Below are 22009 nucleotides of genomic sequence, written 5' to 3'. Positions count from 1 at the left end.
AACTGTCTGCCTTTTGTGACAGCCTATGCCTTTTACATGGGGGGCCAGGGCTGTCGCAAAAGACTCGTCGTAGCATCATATGGTACAGCAACCAATAGGATTTGGTTTCTGTACCATGTGATTGCCACCTTTAATGATGACATCATAGATTTGGCCAATTTTGCACACTGTCTGATATTTAGGCAGCTTCAATGTAGTTTATTAATACGTTCTGGAAACCTGAATTTAGGCTTGTAAAAGAAGAAAGTGACATCTCATTAATGACAACATCTACGTGTACCTTTTAGTGAAATACATTATATTGTTATTTATCATATAATATGTTCAACGTAGTTATTTGCAGAAGTAAAGATGTTTTTCTTTTTATGCTAGCCAGTGTTTGAATGGAACAATGAGGTGTACTGAAACAGCTACAACCTTGACAGGTAAGGATTAAGCTACAGTTTTTTTTTATGCATGCTGATATAAGTATATGTCTGAATAGTCATGCCAAAGCAAAGTACATATACATCATAGGGCTATGAGGGATCACTGCAGTAATCACTCCCAGATCATAGTATTCATCCTGTGGAAGGGGAAATCCACACAATTCAACCGATGATTGTAATAGGCCAGGGTGGGTCACTTCAGAACCATGGTCATGGCCATGTGGTACGTCTGGTGTGGCAGGGGGGCGGGGGGGGGTTATAATTATAGAAGACAGTCAGGGTCCCACTAAAGTGACACTACGGTCACTAAAATGTCATGAGACACAAGTACGGTGTTCATCTGTACCGTGATCATTCAGGGTAACAAGGGAAAGTTTACCTAGGGTTCAGAAAACAGGAGAGAGCTAAACTCGTGTTCAATCCCTTAGGGTAAACTGTATTCAGCTTCTGGATCTATGAACTGAATCTTATCTTATATGGGCTACAGTACATACTGAGACTTTGTTGTGGACATGTTATTGTGTTTGCTCTCCTGCTGCTGATGTGCCCCCCCCCCCCGGTTCAGATCACCTTGTCCTGGTTTGTAGTACCGTGCAGACACATCCAGCACACAAACAGAGCTGGTTTTCATACATCGTATTGGAATTATTATAACATTTGCTTGGATTGGAGACCATTCTTTTTAAGGAGAATTTGTTTGACTTTACCACCTACAGGACTTTACGCAGACTGAATTGATCTCAGGTTTAACCCCTCACTTGCTGCAGCAAGTTCCATAATTTCTTATTATATTATTATTTGTTGTTCATTTAGGATTGTCATTTCCATTTTTTTGATCTGTTTTATCTCCGCTTACCATTACATTTTAACATCATTTATATTCCATATACATAGGAGTGTGCGCTCACAGTTTTTTGTTATATATACAGCTCAACCCAGTTATAGCGCGATCCGCTGTAACGCGGATCCGATATAACGCGGTTTGAGCATGGACTCCGAATTTAATTTTTTTTTAAAAATAATTTAAAAAAAAAATTTGCACACTGCACACTGCACACTGCACACTGCACATTGCACACACTCACAGCACACTAGACACACTCACAGCACCAGAACACACTACACACACTCACAGCACACTGCACACACTCACTGCACACTGCACACTACATATACTCACAGCACACTGCATACACTCACAGCACACACAGCACACTGCACACACTAACTGCACACTGCATACACTCACTGCACACTGCATACACTCACAGCACACTGCACACATTCACAGCACACTACACACACTCACAGCACACTGCATACACTCACAGCACACACAGCACAGCACACTGCATAGACTCACAGCACACACTCACTGCATACACTCACAGCACACTGCATACACTCACAGCACACTGCAAGCACTCACAGCACAAACAGCACCAGCGCACTGCCCACACTCACAGCACACTGCATACACTCACAGCACACACAGCACCAGCACACACCACACACTCACAGCACACTGCATACACTCACAGCACTCACAGAACAGCACACTGCACACTCACAGCACAAACAGCACCAGCGCACTGCACACACTCACAGCACACTGCATACACTCACAGCACACACAGCACCAGCACACACCACACACTCACAGCACACTGCATACACTCACAGCACTCACAGCACAGCATACTGCACACTCACAGCACACTGCATACACACACAGCACACCACTACACACACACACACACACACACACACACACACCCTACCTTTGGTGTCACAGCCCACCTTTGGGGGCACCGTGGGGCTGCTGGGGAGGGGGGAGGAATGGTGCAAGGCTGGGGGGGAGGGAGGAACGGTGCAAGGCTGGGGGATCGGCGCGAGGCTGGGGGGAGCCAGTGCGGGGATCGGCACAAGGCTGGGGGTGGGGGCGGTGCAGGGATTGGCGCAAGGCTTGGGGGGGGGGGGGGCAGTGCGGGAATCAGCGCAAGGCTTGGGCTGGTGCGGGGATCAGTGGGAGGCTGGGGGGGGTGGAATAGGTGGAGGGGGAGATCGGTGCGAGGCTGGAGGATAGTTGTGGATCCATGGTTGGCTGGTGCGGAGCTGCTGAGGGGTGTGCGGGGAATGCTGGGAGAACTACAGTGACTGCTAGGGGCCATGTAGGGCTGCCGGCGCCTCACTCCACCTCCTCCTCCGCCCTCCCCCCTCCTCCCGATCGGGCACGCGGCGGCCATTTAAAAAAAAAATTAGTGTGACTCCAGTTATATATTGTGATGTAAATGCTTTGTAACCACATCTAGTGGTACTGTCCTGGTTTAGAGATACAGTATTTGCTGAAAACTTCAGTTGTTATATGTTCAGATGAAATCTCCTAGTTCTGCAACAAAGTGCTGTGATTTTAAATGTTTGTTTTAACAAACCTTTGGTCCGAACTAAGTTTGGTTGGTATGTTTCTTTAGAAAGGTAACCACACTATGTGTGTCCCTGGCTCATGTAGTATTGTACTGGCTGGGTAACGGGGTAAGGGGGAAAAGGGGGAAAAGGGGGGCGGGTGGGGAAACACAGACCTCCAGAAAGAATACTTTCCACGCTGCTTCTAGCCCTCGAAAGTGGATATATTTTTCGTTTGATGTGTGTTTTAAACAGGTGCTGTAATGATTTTATAGGCACTGCCCCCCACCTGGAGCCTGAACGGCTCTCCACACAAACACCACAGTGTCTCCACAGAGCGCTTTAGGTGCTGTGAGTCTCACTGAATGTCAATGATCCCCACACCTCACCAGACAGCTACCGAGGTTACCTTCACAGAGTATCGGATTGATACTGCGGGCAATGCGGTTCACATGTGCTTGTTGCGTCTCTCCACGTAGCCGACTGGGTTACTCCTGCAGATGTTCCAATGATACTCTGACTCGCTTGCTATCTCACATCTTCCTTCACTGCCATCAGTGTAGTTCTCTGTTTTGTGATATTCCCCAAGGTGCTGCAGCAATGCTGTTGATAATGCAGCTGCTCTGAAGCTCCCACCTCCCACCTCCCACGTCCCACGTCCCACGTCCCACGTCCCTTACCACAGCCATCCATCAGATTTCACAATTTTGACGCCAAACTTCCAACTTCCAACTGTGTTTGTTCTTTCAAATCCGGAAACACACCACTTCTCCCAGCAATTGGAATCTCAAGTGTCTGTTAGAATCTATTTTGGTACACAGCCGAAATAACAAAACTTGTATCAGTGTCCAATTATGTCCGGACCTAACTGTATATATACATATACACTAATATATTAGTAATTAAATTCACTCAGTAGTACTGTCCATATATATATATACACACACACACACACACACACACATACATATATATATATATATATATATATATATATATATATATATATATAGAAAAAAAGAAGAAAAAAAGCGCCGAATCCTAGTGCATTACTGTGCAAAAAATAAATTTAATTCCCAAAAAAGGCTCATAAATTGAACTCACAAACATAGAATATTTAAAAGCATATTATGATAATACTCATGCTCCAGAGGATCAGCATCCGCCGCTTTTGTGCTGTACTGCTCCGTGACTCCACTGTGTCCAATATTGCCCTCGTTTTTCACCGCCAGCAGGAACTCACGATATCAGGCTCTCCGCAAACTCCTCTCCCCGGGCACACACCAACAGTTGATCTTTGGTTCCTGCTCGTTATTCCTACCTGTTTGGTATCTACATCTACCGTGTGACGTCATCCGCTGTCCCGCCGCATCCATCGTCCCCAGAGGGAACCAAAGATCAACTGTTGGTGTGTGCCCGGGGAGAGGAGTTTGCGGAGAGTTACAGTTCAATTGTTTTAGTTAAATATTTTTATTACTTTATTTTATTATATACATATTTTTTATTATATATTTTTCCTATATTCTCTGGCATATTTTACACTAGCGCATACCTTTATTGTATATATATATATATATATATAATATATATATATATATATATATATATTATATATATATATATATATATATATATATATATATATATATACAGTGGTCGTCAAATCACCAAAAAATCTACTCGCCACCTAGTACCACACGTGTGCTGCTTGGGCCAATAGGAGCTCGCCACGATGTTAAATCCACTCGCCCGGGGCGTGCAAATGTATAGGTTTGTCGAACACTGTATATATATATATATATATATATATATATATATAATAATATATTATATATATATATATATACACACTCTACACACGTGTGTATACACATATACACATATATATACATTTACACGCACATATTTTAGTAGTGGAATAAAATTGAGTTTATTCCGGCAAACCCACGTACACACAATGAATATAGAAAATAAATACAATTTATACTGTTTATATACACGCACATACTGTATATACAAATCTGTGTGATATCGGATCAGGCACACATGAACAGGAATGAGTGAAAGGATAGGTTGAGCATCCTGAGCTGTAGCAGGATAACCCTAGGGGAGGGGGCTCTTGGAGAAACCTTTAAAAACCTTTAAAAGCAAGCGGTTCTGTGTGATCTACAGTAGCAAATTATAATTTTAAGACACCAAGACTTGTGGTCTCCGACTTGAGTTTCCGGACGGTATTATGGACAATGCCAAATTTTATTTTCTGCCTGCATTCTGCTTACTGTTAACCCAGGTTAAATCGCGGATAACTCGTGGAAATTTTGGCCGAAATATCGCAAAAGGCACAGGCTCAGCTCAGGAAACCGCGTGGCGTAGCGGAAAAACAAACGGGACACATCTGTAATTCAATGATGTGCAATAATTCATACAATCACCATATTTGTGCCATGTAACTGATCTCAAACTCCACCTGCTGCATGTGGTATTACTCCCGTTATCACACAATATTGCATTACTGCTTGCAAGAGTTTTAGACCTAGTCATCAAACTCTAATGCGAAACGAAAGGAAAAATGCAGTATTATAGGGGGGGAAAAAATCATAATTTTTTATGGTTTAAGTCATCAACATTGTACCGCTTAAAATAAAACATTTTTTTTTACAGCGGCTGATCATAATATCGTGACCAGCAACAAAATGATTAAATATCGCAAATATTTATATTAATACCACATTGTATTGTATTGTATTGTATGTCTTTATTTATATAGCGCCATTAATGTACATAGCGCTTCACTGTAGTAATACATGTGGTAATCAAATAAATAACAGATAATATAAATAACAGGTCATGGGGATAAGTGCTTTAGACAAACATAACATTAAGGAAGAGGAGTCCCTGCCCCGAGGAGCTTACAATCTAATTGGTAGGTAGGGAGAACGTACAGAGACAGTAGGAGGGAGTTCTGGTAAGTGCGTCTGCAGGGGGCCAAGCTTTATGTATCATGTGTTCAGAATGTTCACAGTGCTATTCATATGCTTCTTTAAGCAAGTGTGTCTTAAGGTGGGTCTTAAAGGTGGATAGAGAGGGTGCTAGTCGGGTACTGAGGGGAAGGGCATTCCAGAGGTGTGGGGCAGTCAGTGAAAAAGGTTTAAGGCGGGAGAGGGCTTTAGATAAAAAGGGGGTAGAAAGAAGACATCCTTGAGCAGAACGCAAGAGTCGGGGTGGTGCATAGCGAGAAATTAGGGCTGAGATGTAAGGAGGGGCAGAAGAGTGTAAAGCTTTAAAAGTGAGGAGAAGAATGGAGTGTGAGATGCGGGATTTGATTGGAAGCCAGGAGAGGGATTTCAGGAGGGGAGATGCTGAGACAGATCTAGGAAAGAGTAGAGTGATTCTGGCAGCAGCATTTAGGATAGATTGTAGGGGAGACAGGTGAGAGGCAGGAAGGCCGGACAGCAGTAATCAAGACGGGAGAGAATGAGGGCCTGAGTCAGAGTTTTAGCAGTCGAGCAACAGAGGAAAGGGTGTATCTTTGTTATATTGCGGAGGAAAAAGCGACAAGTTTTAGAAATGTTTTGAATGTGAGGGGCGAATGTGAGAGAGGAGTCGAGTGTGACCCCTAGGCAGCGTGCTTGGGCTACTGGGTGGATGATCGTAGTTTCAACAGTAATGTGGAAGGTGGTAGTAGGGCCAGGTTTAGGAGGAAGTATGAGGAGCTCTCTTTTAGCCATCTTGAGTTTAAGGCGACGAGGGCCATCCAGGATGATATAGCAGAGAGACATTCAGAAACTTTGGTCTGTATAGCAGGTGTAAGGTCAGGTGTTGAAAAGTATATTTGTGTGTCGTCAGCATAGAGGTGATATTTAAACCCAAAAGATGTTATTAGGTCACTTAGAGAGAGTGTGTACAGAGAAAAGAGAAGAGGTCCCAGGACAGAGCCCTGGGGTACCCCCACAGAGAGATCAATAGAGGAGGAGGTGTTAGCAGAAGAGACACTGAAAGTACGATGGGAGAGGTAGGATGAGATCCAGGATAGAGCTTTGTTCCGAATACCAAGAGTATGGAGAATGTGAAGGAGAAGAGGGTGGTCCACGGTGTCAAATGCTGCAGAGAGGTCGAGTAATATGAGCAGAGTGTAATGACCTCTGTCTTTGGCAGCATGGAGGTCGTCAGTTATTTTAGTGAGGGCTGTTTCCGTGGAGTGAGCAGTGCGAAAGCCAGATTGTAGAGGGTCTAGGAGAGAATAGGTGTTGAGAAAATGAAGCAAGCGAGAGAATACGTTCAAGGAGTTTAGAGGCAAAAGGCAGGAGGGAGACAGGTCAGGTGAGCCTCAAAGGAGTTAGAAAGACAGGTAGGGTCAAGCTTGCTGTTTTTGAGTAATGGTATGACTGTTGCATGTTTGAAGGAGGATGGAAAGGTTCCAGAGCAGAGGGAGGAGTTAAAAATGTGTGTGAGCGTAGGGATTATAGTAGGAGCAAGGGGTTTTAGGAGATGGGAGGGAATGGGGTCAAGAGGGCAAGTGGTAGAGGGAGAAGTGGCGATCAACAGCGACACATCCTCCTCTGAGACAGTGGAAAAAGAGTCAAGGAAGGCAGGAGGAGAGTTAGGAAGAGGTGTAGGATGGGAAGAAGAAACAGAGGGGATGTTCTGACGTATGGATTCCACCTTTTCCTTAAAATAGTCAGCAAAGTCCTGAGCGGAGATGGAGGAAGGAGAGGCAGCTGAGGGTGGTTTGAGTAGAGTATCAAAGACAGAGAACAGTCGGCGTGGGTTAGACTTGTGCATGTTGATTAGTGCAGAAAAGTAGGCTTGTTTAGCTTGCAAGAGGGCAGAGTTGAAACAGGATAGCATAAATTTGTAGTGAAGGAAGTCTGCTAGAATGTGAGACTTCCTGCAGAGGCGTTCAGAGGAACGAGTGGAGGAATGCAGCATGCGTGTGTGGGAATTTAGCCAGGGTCTAGGGTTAGAAGGGCGAGTGCGGCAGAGAGAAAGTGGGGCATGTAGATCAAGAGAGGAGGACAAGACAGAGTTGTAGTTCCTGACCAGGTTGTCGGGGTCTGTAGCAGAGCTGAGAGAGGAGAGGGAGGAGCGTAAAGTGGACTCAAAGTCAGGTAAGTGAATAGAGCGCAGGTTTCTGCAGAACCGGGGTGTAGATGGAGGTGGAGAAGGGGAGAAGCGAGATAGAGAAAATGAGATGAGATGATGGTCAGAGAGAGGAAAAAGGGAAATGCAGAAATCGGAGAGAGAGAAGTTCTTAGTGAAAACCAGGTCTAAGTAGTGGCCATCCTTGTGGGTGCTGGCTGCAGTCCACTGTTGAAGGCCAAAAGAAGAGGTTAGAGAAAGAAAGCGGGAAGCCCAAGGGAGAGAGGGGTCATCAATGTGGCAATTGAAGTCCCCAAGGAGAAGAACAGGGGAGTCTGAGGAGAGGAAGAAAGAGAGCCAGGATTCAAAGTGAGAGAGAAAGGCAGAAGGGGGATGAGTAGAGGTAGGTGGGCGATAGATGACCGCCACATGAACAGGGAGAGGAGAGAAAATCTGGACAGTGTGAGCCTCAAAGGAGGGAAAAGCAAGAGAGGGAGGAATAGGAAGGGTTCGGTAATGACAGAGAGAGGAGAGCAGGAGCCCCACGCCTCCATCCCTGCCCTCAGTGCGCGGAGTGTGGGAGAAGGAAAGGCCACAGTAGGAGAGGGCAGCTTCCAGAGCAGAGTCAGACTGAGTGAGCCAGGTCTCAGTTATAGCAAATAGAAGCAGGGAGTGAGAGAGAAAGAAGTCATGCACAGAGAGGAACTTGTTAGAGAGGGAGCGAACATTCCAAAGGGCACAGGAGAAAGGGAGAGAGGAGGGAGGGTGGCAGGGGATGGGTATGAGGTTGGAGGGGTTGACACCAGAAGGAGTAGAGGTTGCAGTTGGCAGGCGAGGATGAGCGCATGTAGGAATAAGACAGGGACCAGGATTGGGCGAGATATCCCCAGAAGCAAGGAGGAGAAGCATGGATAGAAAGAGGATGTGTGAGGATGATTTATAGGGGTGTGTTTTAGTGCAGGGGATATACAGTAGCTGTGTGGTGTCAGAGGAAACAGGTAAGAAAGGAGTTCATGTGAACAGAGAAGTGGTGAAGGAAGGAGAGATGGAGATATATGAATGGAGTTAGAGACATACTGAGGCTGGTAAAAAGAAGTGCATAATTTGAGAAGAAGTGAAGTCACAGCAAATATAAATGGTAAAGGCAGCATCACAGCAGTAATGATGCAGTCTGGTATTGATGATATCCTCCTTTCCAGCGTAGTTCAAATGCAGGAATCAGGGCCAGATGGGGTGTCCACTTCTTCCTCACTTCTTTTGAACTTCCTTTTAAACTTCAGTTGTCAGTAGTCATGCCACTTATAATGGGCCACTTCCTTTTAAACTTCAGTTGTCAGTAGTCATGCCACTTATAATGGGCTACTTCCTTTTAAACTTCAGTTGTCAGTAGTCATGCCACTTATAATGGGCCACTTCCTTTTAAACTTCAGTTGTCAGTAGTCATGCCACTTATAATGGGCCACTTGGATATGGGCTGCAGGCAGACTAGCTGTTCTGACTGGGTTTATATAGGCCTAAAAAGTCACCTGACAGTGTGGTTCTGTCTGCTTAATTAGCACATCTGAGGCACATTCAAACAAATGGTTTTCTACACAGGGTGTTCCCTGCCTAGGTGGCAACACTTAATTTGATTAGGGGTAGACAGAAAACAGCATTCAAATATGGTTTTTACATAGCATTGGATCACTTGCATATACTATATAATACACACAGCAAAGGCTTCAATGATGATATATATCGGAACTAGACCGATACCCCAAAATACAGCATTTTATTAATGACCTACTCCAGGCTGGCATTAGCTCTATCTTTCCTATGTATGTAATGGCCATCACAATAGTCATTACATACAGGCAAAATAAGCTTAACCAACATGTAATAGATTATAAAACATTACATATTACACATTCTAGTAGCTTAAGTGCACAGCTAGTCATGGTTTCCATAACTAGCTGACCACTAAGGCATTACTACACAAATTAAACTTCACTATCTGCCTCCTTGCTACCTAAGTGGCTAGTAAGGCATTGCAAAGCAATAACTTACTAAGCTTTAAGGCCGGCCTGCACAACTCGTAACGTGAGAAGGGCCGAACTACTCCAAGGAAAAAAAAATTAGGCTGCACAGGTAAAATCATCATCATCATCATCATCATCATCATCATCATCATCATCATCATCATCATCATCATCATCATCATCATCATCATCATCATCATCATCATCATCTCTCCTCCAGCACCTCATCCTCATCATCCTCATATATCTCCCCCAGCACCCTTCATCATCATCCTCATATCTCCCCCAGAACCCCTCACTATCAACATTTGCGATACTCCCTATCTATCTTTCGTACCCCCATCTCTCCCCCTCACCCACACACATAATACTCCCCCTCCACATCAAACACACAATACCCCCCTGCACATCACACACATCCCACCCCCCTGCACTTCACATCACCCTCCCCCCCTGCACCTCACATCAACTACCCTGCACCTCACATCAACCCCCCCTGCACCACACATCAAGCCCCCAGCACCTCACATCAAGCCCCCAGCACCTCACATTACCCCCCCAGCACCTCACATCAACCCCCCCCAGCACCTCACATCAAGCCCCCAGCACCACAAATCAAGCCCCCAGCACCTCATATCAACCCCCCAGCACCTCACATCAACCCCCCAGCACCTCACATCAACCCCCCAGCACCTCACATCAACCCCCCAGCACCTCACATCAACCCCCCCTGCACCTCACATCAAACCCCCAGCACCTCACATTAACCCCCCAGCACCTCACATCAACCCCCCCTGCACCTCACATTAACCCCACAGCACCTCACATTAACCCCACAGCACCTCACATTAAACCCCCAGCACCACACATTAAACCCCCAGCACCACACATCAACCCCCCCGGCACCTCACATTAACCCCCCAGCACCTCACATCAAGCCCCCAGGCCCCAGCACCTCATATTAACCCCCAGCACCTCACATTAACACCCCAGCAGCTCACATCAACCCCCCCATGCACCACACATCAAGCCCCCCAACACCTCACATTAACCCCCCAGCACCTCACATCAAGCCCTCAGCACCTCACATTAACCCCCCAGCACCACACATCAAGCCCCCAGCACCTCACATTAACCCCCCAGCACCTCACATCAAGCCCCCAGGCCCCAGCACCTCATATTAACCCCCAGCACCTCACATTAACCCCCCAGCACCTCACATCAACCTCCCCAGCACCTCACATCAACCCCCCAGCACCTCACATCAAGCCCCCAGGCCCCAGCACCTCATATTAACCCCCAGCACCTCACATTAACCCCCCAGCACCTCACATCAACCCCACCAGCACCTCACATCAACCCCCCCTGCACCACACATCAAGCCCCCCAGCACCTTACATTAACCCCCCAACACCAAACATTAACCCCCCAGCACCTCACATCAAGCCCCCAGCACCTCACATTAACCCCCCAGCACCACACATCAAGCCCCCAGCACCTCACATTAACCCCCCAGCACCTCACATCAAGCCCCCATGCACTTCAAACCCTCCCTCCCCTCCCCTCGGCTTACAGTGGAAGAGGCGGCGGCAGAGCAGGCAGGAGTGCACGCACGCTCTAGCAAGCAGCAGGCAGGAAAGGAAGTGCCTCAATGCTAGAGCACGCTGCTACCCTGCGAGGGGGAGAGCGGGCTCGCGGGGGAGGGTGACAGCGGGCTCGCGGGAGGGAAGGGGGGGGCACGGGAGAGTGGACTCGAGAGGGAGGGGGAGAGCAGAAAGCTGCCGCAGGCCGCACAGTGAGTGCAGGCGGGCCGCGTGTTGTGCAGGCCTGCTCTAAGGCAATAGAACAAGGTAAGAATCAAATATCCAGCCGCTCCATGATACAAAAAGTAGGCACTCACCAGCAAAAAAGGGGTTAAAAAGGTATACTTTAATGGACTACATAAAAAAAAAAACAGACAGTACTAACTACTAACTTTCTCAAGAAAGCGCCACAGTAGGCGTGAAACATGTGGGAGAGTACTGTCTGTTTTTTTTTTTTATGTAGTCCATTAAAGTATACCTTTTTAACCCCTTTTTTGCTGGTGAGTGCCTACTTTTTGTATCATGGAGCGGCTGGATTTTTGATTCTTACCTTGTTCTATTGCTGTGTATGAGAATCTGCTTCACCACCGGATGCCTGGAGGAGACGCTTTTGGCAGCGTCTGGGCAGCTGCAGCAAGAAAGGATGACCAAGGCGGCGTATCATCGTGAGTAAAGAGTACTCCACGCCGGGCATAGCCAGGGTAAGGGGGACGTTAGTGACTGCACCTCACAATTGGTTGTCCCTCCATGTCCCCTCCTTGTCCCCATTATCTATCTGAACACAGAAAACTGCAGCCCCTTAATCCTTTATTTTCTGGTGTCAACTCCTATTATCATTTTACTACTGCCTAAAGGCTTTATTTCCAACCTCCTGGAGCTTTCACACGGTTTTTTCTTTATTCTGCTCTAAGGCAAGACAGGAATTAACCTCTATGCCCCCCCCCCCCCCTCCCACCACCACCCTCGGGGCCTAACCACCCTCCCTGGGGCAAGTACACTCCGCCCAACAAATATAACCTCTCCCCTTGTTCAGTAATGACCAATTGCACTAGCCAAATTTGACTAATAGGGCTTTTGGCCACTAAAACTACAAACATATTAAAGTAATAAAAACAAATTACCATTAAAAATACAATGTTACAAAATTTATTAAAAATGCATTGTAAATATAAACCCATTGATTGTTACTGTGGCTACCTAGACCCTCTCAATGGGAGCCTAGATAGCAACTTTGCAAATCAATGGGAAGCTGTAAGAACATTTTAATACTTACCCTATCCTAGATGAAGACTGTACTCATCATCAGGGCTGTAGCTCTCTGGAACAATCCCCAAAAAGGGCTGATGCCCAACCATGGAAAAAAGCATGAAATGAATGCAAGGCCAGGTGACCACCAAAAAACAAAAATTAAAAACCATGAAAATAAATCCGAGGCCCTATGGCCCAAATAAGATAAAATGAATATCCCATAGAAAATCAATCCAGGTCATTTGACCTATTTATAATTCAGGACCAATGGCCAATTTGTAATCCAAGCCTGATGGCCTATTTGTAATCCATGCCCATTCATGAGCCTTAAACTGGGGATTCTCTTGCCTCTGTGATAGAAGAATCTTCTTACGTAAGTATTTGTTTCTTCTTTTCTTCTTAGAAGTAGTTTTGTCTTCTTCTTCAGTCTTCAGCCACTGGATGTGGCCTACATGTTGAATTTGAGTCTTCTGTGAGGGCCCTGGCCTTTTATAATGGGAAGGTACATTGCAGAACACGTGTCATAGGGATACATGGTACATAAACCAATTAGATTTATGATTTTTATGACATCATGGATTTTGCTAACCAGAGAAAGCTTGTTTGCTGAAATGTTGTGATGTCATCACTAATGGAGGGAAGCACATGGTATAATAAACAATAACATTGGTTGCTGTACCATGTGTCCCTATGACACGTCTTCTGTGATGGCCCTAGCCTCTATAAGAGGCCAAGGCCCTCGCAAAAGACTGGAAATTACCATGGAAGCCAAATCCGGTGGCTACTTCTAAGAAGAAAGAAAAATGTTCTTCTGTAAGTATTTCTATCAACAGAAGGTTCATGGATGGGTATGGATTACAAATAGGTGATTAAACCTGGAGTACATATTGTCCATCAGTCTTGGATTACAAATAGACCATTAGTCCTGGATTGATTTTTGGAGTGATTTTTCTTTTCTTTTATGGGGGGGAGATGGCGCAATCAGGCCTAGGATTGATTTCTATGCTTTTTTTTTGGTAGCCATTGGGCCTTGGGTTAATTGTATCGAGCTTTTTTGTGTTGGATATCGTCTATCTTTGGATATTGGTTCCAGGGGGCTACAGCCATGAAGATAAGAACAGCCTTCCTCCTGGATGGAGTAAGTAACAACAATTTTCTTACAGCTTCCCATTGATTGTCAATGTGGCTATCTAGGTTCCCATTGAGAGGGCCTACATAACCACAGGGACAGTCAAAGGTTTTATGTTTACAATGTATTTTTAATAAAATGTTTAACATTATATTTTTAATGGTAGTATGTTTTTGTTAAACTACTTTAATATGTTTGTAGTTTTAGTGGCTAAAAGCCTATCAGCTAAATTCGGATAATAGGGCTATTGGCCATTACTCACAAGGGGGGGGAGAGGGGGGGAAGAGAGTTATGTTTGTTGGGGTGTTGGGGGTTGTTGCTCCAGGAAGTGTGGTTAATCCCCAGGGGTGGTGGTAGAGGATAACACCTTGTTTGCCTTAGCGGTTGGTTCACTAGCCACATAGGTACCCAATGGGGGCAGGTAGTGTAGTTCTAGTAATATTGAGTTCTAGTAACACAGGCATGAAAGGGGCTCATGTCATTTATACCAAAGGGTTATGTAATAATTTATAATATATAACCTTATGATAAAAATATGCCATTGCCATCCTCATTTTAACCGAGATGCAGTAATTACTATGTCATTCTCGGTTCGTAACTTGTCTAAAAATATTGCACTCGCAAGCTTTCCTCAATCTTGATGATTTAGATCATAAAATTGCGGTAATAGCAGCCAGTACTTTTTTTTTCCGGGTGCGATATTAACTTTGTTCTACTGCAGTTTGATGACTTGCAGCCATAATCCAGACAAATAGAGCCACAGGTAACAACATCTGTACTTCTATGCAATACAGACAGTAATAATGCCTGCTACATCCCTACATGTAACTGCTTCCCAAAAATGCTACTCGAGCTTCAATTTAAACAACACTCATAACTCAACCAGCTCCTATGCTCCATACCACAGAGCAGTGTTTTTCATATCTCTCCTAAGGGCCCTGAGCCAGACCAGCTTTTGAGTCAACTTCCCAGCATTTTGTGCATATGAAAAAAGGTGCATTCACCTATGTGCAAATGAAAAAAGGTGCATTCACCTATGTGCAAATGAAAAAAGGTGCATTCACCTATGTGCAAATGAAAAAAGGTGCATTCACCTATGTGCACATGCATTAGTTATCCCAAGAACCCAGTGTAGCAGAGATCCATGAGGAGAGGTTTGAAAACAACTGCCTCAGAGCTTAGTCTAAATGGATATACAACTGCACTATTGGCGGTGGTAACATTTCTTAGGGCTTAATATAAATAGCATTATTTCAGGATCATTATTCTTGGTAATGTTAAAGGGAAGCTATTTATTAAAGTGGGGCAAAACTTGTGCAAAATCAGCACCATATTTATCAAAGAAAAGAAAGGATTTTTTTCTTAGATAAATTTGCTGCTGTTTTGTTGCATTAGCTTTGCATCTGTGGGACTTTAATTAATAACCTATATATAGTCCTAAATTACTCAATTATTGTGGGGTAAGAATTATTTTATTATAAAGTGGTTGTTCTGCTATAGTTGAAGTTTATTTTATAGGGGAAATGTATTGAACAGTTAACCAAAGCAAAACATAGCAGCTTAGTGTTAGATACTTCACTTGTTTAATGAAGTTCTGTATATGGCGCACATAATATTTAATAGATCAGTAGGAGTGAAGGATTGTATTTATTGATATATTTATACTGCAACAACGATTTAGTCAGTACCATATTTTAATAAAGCTTGTTTTACCTACTACCCTTCTTTCTATTGCAGCACTCCATCTCGTTATACCAATAAAAGTTACAAACTGTAGCTATGGCTAATATCTTTAACAGGAAAGTAACACTGGGCTTGCACATCCTAATACTACACCTCATATAGTCCTTCTCTGCTTGCATTCTAGTTTCGAAAACCTTCACTTTCCCATATCCTTATCTGGCACTTGCCCTTATTGTATAATGGCTACCTGTCAGTGGATGTCTTAAGGACACAAGTGGTTAATCCAAAAAGTTTCTTTATCACCAATCTTTCATTACGTTTCACATTATACACACACACACACACACACACACACACACACACACACACACACACACACACACACACACACACACACACACACACACACACACACACACACACACACACACACACACACACACACACGTCCTTAATTGTGAAACATGTTCACAGATTATGTGCTACAGTCATGATTCTACTGAATGTATGTTACTATGTGGTTAAAACTCACACCATTTAATTACTGAAATTCTTTGAATAGACCTGTGAATTAATGATATATTCTAGTACACTTATGTTTCCTATTTTATATATATTTTTTTTATTGAAGGTCACATATGCCCAGAAGGAAAAATATACTTCGATTGTAGGAACCCTGTTCTTGGTTTACCATTAGCTGGGGTTAACTGTGAGGTCACCTGTGCCAACTTGGCTATGAACTTTACATGTGTTCCCTCCCCACCGTGTGCCAGTGGATGTATTTGTCCACCAGGGTAAGTGCTGAACTAGAACTTATCTGTATCACCACTAGATATGTGTGAATCCCTTGCAGTTCAGTTTGTGAACATTTTTGTGAAACTTTAAAAAGATTTTGCGCAAATGTATACTCCTAGGGAATTTCTCCAGTTTGGTATCTAATGTTAGTGTTCAGGCAAGAGAGAAAGAAATAGAGATTTTGAATGCTCAGTGAATTTTGGTGGATATTAGCAATTTTGCTAATAAGTTCAATATTCACCAGTTTCATAAACGTCTGTGCAATTTACACATCTCTAATCGCAACTAGGAGATAAGTTATTTATACCTAAAAATGATAGACAGACATCTACTAAAGATGAATGGCAAAGCTTCATTAGGACAAAGAAAGTGGGGGAACCACCCCCCCCCCCTGTTAAAAACAGTATCAAATAGGCAAAACAGAAAGATCAGTGTTTATATTGTTGTTTTTCAATGTCTCATTCGAAACCAAATGCTGATATGCACTCAGTCACCTCATATTGTCAGGTTAAGCAGTGCAATGACTGTTATTAACTCTAATATCATTCATTTCACTGCCTGTGTCACTTAGAAAATTAACAATGGCATCATTAAGGGCCTAAAGCCGGAGGTTTACATTACGCATTACGCATTAATTCATGCTGTGCTAGGCCAGTTTAGCCTTAGTCCATTGTTACACATTTTTTGCTGTACCTTTTTTCGCTGAAATTATCTTTTGCTTGTTTTTTGTATCACGGCAGCTTCTGTTACAGCTTCACTTTGCCCCTTTGTTTTTATGCCCTTTCAATTTGATCACATTTTTGCTCAATGGTAGAAAACTTTGCTTTTAATTTTCAATATTAAATATGCCATATGAAACTGTTTCAGGGGGAAATCATGCATTTCAATATACAGTATGGTGTTCTATTGTCTCGTTAATATTAACCTCTCATAACTACAATTATATTGATGAACCTGCATAAATCTGCAATAAGTACGTTTTTATTTTAACACATAATGAATAGACAGACGGCTGTATACCAATGTTATTATTATATTTACAAAGTTTATTCACATTATACACACTTAATTGTAGTGCACAGTTCATGATAACATATGTCTTTCATCAGTCAATATATTTCACGACATCACCTTGATCTAACATTTCCGTTTGGCTCTGTTGATTAGCAATTATACACAGTGTTTCTGGCACCAAATCTCCTTGTTGCACATAATTAACGATCAGTGTTTTCAAAAATTTTTGGTTAGGGAACCCCAGAATTCGATTGTGAAATTCTGGAGAACTCCCACCCTCGCCCCCCTCACCCTCGTAGCCACCATCTCTTAGGCTGCGTCCATAGATGGACAAGCCGTGCTGAGGCGTGCGGACGCTCCGCGCTGAGCCCCTGCATCCTCAATGAGGATGCCTTGAGAGGGGGCTCACGCGAGCGTCCGCAGGCGTGCTGAGGCTTTGGAGTTTTCAGCCGAGCGCCAAGCTGTTTTTCAGCGCGCTGTCGGCTGAAAACATCCAATCAGCCTGAGGCAGCGTCAACGTCACGGCGCCGTGACGTCGGCGCCATGACATTGACTTCAGTGCGTCGCGGGCAATTGGCCCAGCGACGTCACTGCCCCGCCTCCAATCACCTCCCCCCTGCTCCCTTCGCGCACGCTGGCTCGCCTGCAAGTCCATGCAATCACGCTGACTGAAGCAGGCGAGCCTCAGCGTTAGCGCGCTCTCTGTAAAATTGCTGCCGGCGCTGAAAGCGTGCACTCTTACCTGGTCTTTCCTCTCCCTCCTCTCCCTCCTGTCAGTCGGAAGTTGACGTGACTTTCAGTGCTGGCAGGAGCAAAGAGAGGAAGGATAGCAGTGACCAAGCGGCTGTTGCTGAGCTCAGGAGCCACCGGGTCACTGCTGCATGGGGTGCCGCCACGCCGCCAGGCCTGGAACAGCTGAGAGAGTTGTCTCGGCTCTCCCCCTTGGTGGCTGCGGAACCCCTGAGGGGTGCTCATGGAGCCCCGGTTGAAAATCACGGAACTAGGTGAATATGTGTATATAAGCTGCACTTTTTATATTCACTGTATCTTGACAAAGGTCTAAACGGGGACTGAAACATTGATCCCACAACAAACTTACACGTTTATATCAAGTCTTCTGGAGTGCCGGCTATTGCTTTTCTCATCTGGGTTCATAGTTTGTCATGAGTAAAATCGATCTTTGGGTCCATTTATCAAGATCACGATTAAAACAATATACTAGAACACCTAATTGGAGGTAGGGGACGAAAACACTGATGGGTCGCATTTCTGCGAATGCTGGTGTGCATTTATTGATCTCACTACCAGGATTTTGGATAAATCATGCTCTTGCTCCTGTTTCCTCCTTTTAGAGTGTTCTCACGATTATGTGAACTTGGTTTGTTGAGGTTAGGGTTGTTGAAGTTAGGGTTGTTGAAGTTAGGGTTATTGAGGTTAGGGTTATTGAAGTTAGGGTTGTTGAGGTTAGGGTTATTGAGGTTAAGGTTATTGAAGTTAGGGTTCTTGAGGTTAGGGTTATTGAGGTTAGGGTTATTGAGGTTAGGGTATGTGCACCTTGAATGTTTGCATGTTATTCACTTGTTTATTCTCTGTTTGAAGAATGGCAGAGCACAAAGGAAAATGTTATGTTCCTGATAGCTGTCCATGCACATGGAAGGACTGGGAATATCTATCAGGAGAGGTGATATCTACACCTTGTTATACCTGGTAGGTACATTTTATGAATATGTATATCAAGGGTAATAAGAAATTCAGGTTTCATGTTCTCTCAAGCACTTTTTTAAGTACAGTTGAAACATGAAACATATTGCGCACCTGAGCAAAACTGTACCAAGGAGACACATTTTCATCCTGTGTTTAATCAAGTCAGTGCATCAATGTACTTTTTTCTCACTTTGTTTGTGTGCACCAGCTTTTGCTGTGTGTGTGGGTGGGTGGGGAGGATTAATACTGCTACAACTCTGGATTATTTTTTAAGCTTTTCTTTGCACCCCAAAATCTGGCAGGTCTTAGATGGCATAACTGGTCCATGGCTGTCATTGTGTGCTAAATGTAAAAACCGTCATTAACACAAGGTGCCACGGGGAGCAAAAAACTGCGCAATGTGTCTAAGTAAACTCTTTTTTTGCATTGATAGACCCCATTCAGTCAGATATGGAATTTACCAATGATGTAGCATTTTGTACTGTGCACTATGGATCTCTGCAGTACTCATGTCATACTGTGCAGTATGCATCTTTGCAGTACTTATGGTCATACTATACAATGCACAAGTAGCTTATGCTAAATATTAAGGTGCAATCAATTCCAAAATGTATTTTAAATAAACAATGGAATTCAAGATTCTCAAAAAAATTATAATTTTTTATAAATCAATCAAATTATGCTAAGAATTATATTGATCAATTTATGAATGATTCAAAATGGTTATTAAGTAAATTTCAGTAAGTAGTCACACGGTTTATAATTCAGTCCCAATTTTTATTATACTAACCTTGTCTTTAGCCTTTTCAAAAGAAAAGTATTAGTGACAGTGAATTGCAGTAAGATTGGAAATGGACACGTTACAAACAATAGCTGAAGTCCCACCACTGTTTTATTTTTACTGTTCTCGTTTGTGAAGTACAGTATTAGTATTGCGTGTACAGAAACAACTCCTCCTTTGTCAAATGAACTCCTTCCAAATATGAAAGACCATTTGTTTCAATTCTTTCCCTATAGCATTTGCAGAAGAGGGATATTTAACTGTACCACTTACCCCTGCCCATCTGTGTGTACAGTGTATGGTGATCGGCACTATTACACCTTTGATGGTCTGGAATATGATTATGTCAGTGACTGCCAAGTTTATTTACTTAAGGTAAGAAAGAAAATCATTCTTTTTTCTTTTAATTTTAAAATTTTCTTTTAATTTCTTTTCATTCTAAAAGCAAAAATGTATGTGATCTCAGCTTCCTTATTTTTTTTTAAATTGACCAGTGCAAAATGTTCAAATATGCAGGCAGATATGTATGTATGAGGTTTATTTTTGCTGCTCTAGTAACTCTCACTGTTTGTTAGTCTTAAGTATAATGTGTCAAGAGAAATCAAACGATATCCTGCGTTAAAAAAAAATAATCAGTTATGTAGTATTAGATGTTTAGTGCATTAAAAAAAATGTATTATTCAACTCTTAATGCCATTTTTAATGAGTTTTAAAGTGTGCTTTGATTTCTATAGCAGGTTTTAGCCACCTCTCTAGCAGTGCAAGATCTTTGCAACACTTTCCTGTTTCTGATATTTTTTTGCCAATATTCCCAGTAGTTTGAGATGTAAACTGTAACAATATATATATATATATATATATATATATATATATATATATATATATATATCAGAAAGTTTTGTGGACTAATTATCATGGGTGCATTTTGTAAAATATGAAGGTTACAATTCAGCTTTTATTCCATAGAAACCAATTCCAGTCCTTTTCCCCATGCCTGTCAGATTGGATGTGTCATCCATCTTGTTACAGTTTTTCAGCATTTTCTTAAAAATACATTAACATAAATAAAATACTTGATGACATAAATATTTATAGTTTAAAAAATAATAATATTCTAAAACTTACCACCTGGTGTTACAGCTGGGAGTTGCCTACTGTAGGTCAGTGGGGATGGAGCGAGAATGGTCTAAGCCAGAGGTTCTCGACTGCAGTCCTCAGGATCCCCCCCACAGGTCAGGTTTTCAGGATATCCCTGCTTTAGCACTGATTGGCCTGCCTGTGCTGAAGCTGGGATATCCTGGAAACCTGTCCTGTTGAGGCGGGGGTGGGGGTGTTTCTTGGGGACTGGGGTTGAGATCCCCTGGTCTAAGCTTTTTGAGAAGTACAATTTGAAAGTGGTCCCAAGAGCCAAAGAATAAAGGTATCATCTTGCATCATAACATTTTTGCCCTTCATGATTGGCTAATTGGTAATGACTATTCTTATTTCCTGCAAGTGTCAGAGCTCCTGAACCCCTCTGAACCTCTGAACGATAATATCTGAACTATCACCACCACATAGTATAATTCATGTTCGTAGTATTATAAAATGCATTGACACTTCGAGTACCCAGTTTTCTATACCAGTGTTTCCCAAAGTGTGCGCCGCGGCGCCCTGGTGCGCCGCGGCTTGGCTAGAGGGGCGCCGCGATCAGGGCCGCCAGCAGCAGGGAACAAGGGCTGCTAGCTAATTAAAAAAAAAAAACCCAGAGGGGAAGCGGAGGAGCGGTGTGTGTGTGTGTGTGTGTGTGTGTGTGTGTGTGTGTGTGTGTGTGTGTGTGTGAAAAACGGGCTGCATGGTGTGTGTGTGTGTGTGTGTGTGTGTGTGTGTGTGTGTGTGTGTGTGTGTGTGTGTGTGTGTGTGTGTGTGTGTGTGTGTGTGTGTGTAAAACGGGCTGCAGGGTGTGTGTGTGTGTGACAAAAACAGGCTGCAGGGTGTGTGTGTGTGTGTGTGTATTATATATATATATATGCAAATATAACTGTATGCTAATCTGCATGTTTTAGGCAGGTCTGCAACCCCGCCTTTCCCCATTATCACCCAGCATACAGCACTTCCACTGCAGCAAGGGATTCTGGGAAATGACATGCAAATGAGCACACAGT

The 22009-nt window shown here is 43.5% G+C and overlaps 1 protein-coding gene across 2 annotated transcripts in view; it reads left to right on the top strand.

The window, feature by feature from the left end:
- OTOGL (otogelin like) overlaps positions 1-22009 on the top strand; it is a 209300-nt gene that overhangs the window by 90133 nt on the left and 97158 nt on the right. For both annotated transcript variants that reach the window (XM_075600516.1, XM_075600517.1), the window contains exons 22-25: positions 373-425; positions 16203-16365; positions 18980-19087; positions 20102-20240. In XM_075600516.1, coding sequence (XP_075456631.1) covers positions 373-425; positions 16203-16365; positions 18980-19087; positions 20102-20240 — 463 coding nt within the window. The remainder of the gene's footprint in view (positions 1-372; positions 426-16202; positions 16366-18979; positions 19088-20101; positions 20241-22009) is intronic.

This window comes from Ascaphus truei, chromosome 5, assembly GCF_040206685.1.
Source record: "Ascaphus truei isolate aAscTru1 chromosome 5, aAscTru1.hap1, whole genome shotgun sequence".
NCBI lineage: Eukaryota > Metazoa > Chordata > Amphibia > Anura > Ascaphidae > Ascaphus > Ascaphus truei.
The sequence above is the reverse complement of the archived record's forward strand: the minus strand, read 5'-3'. Positions and strand labels throughout refer to the sequence as shown.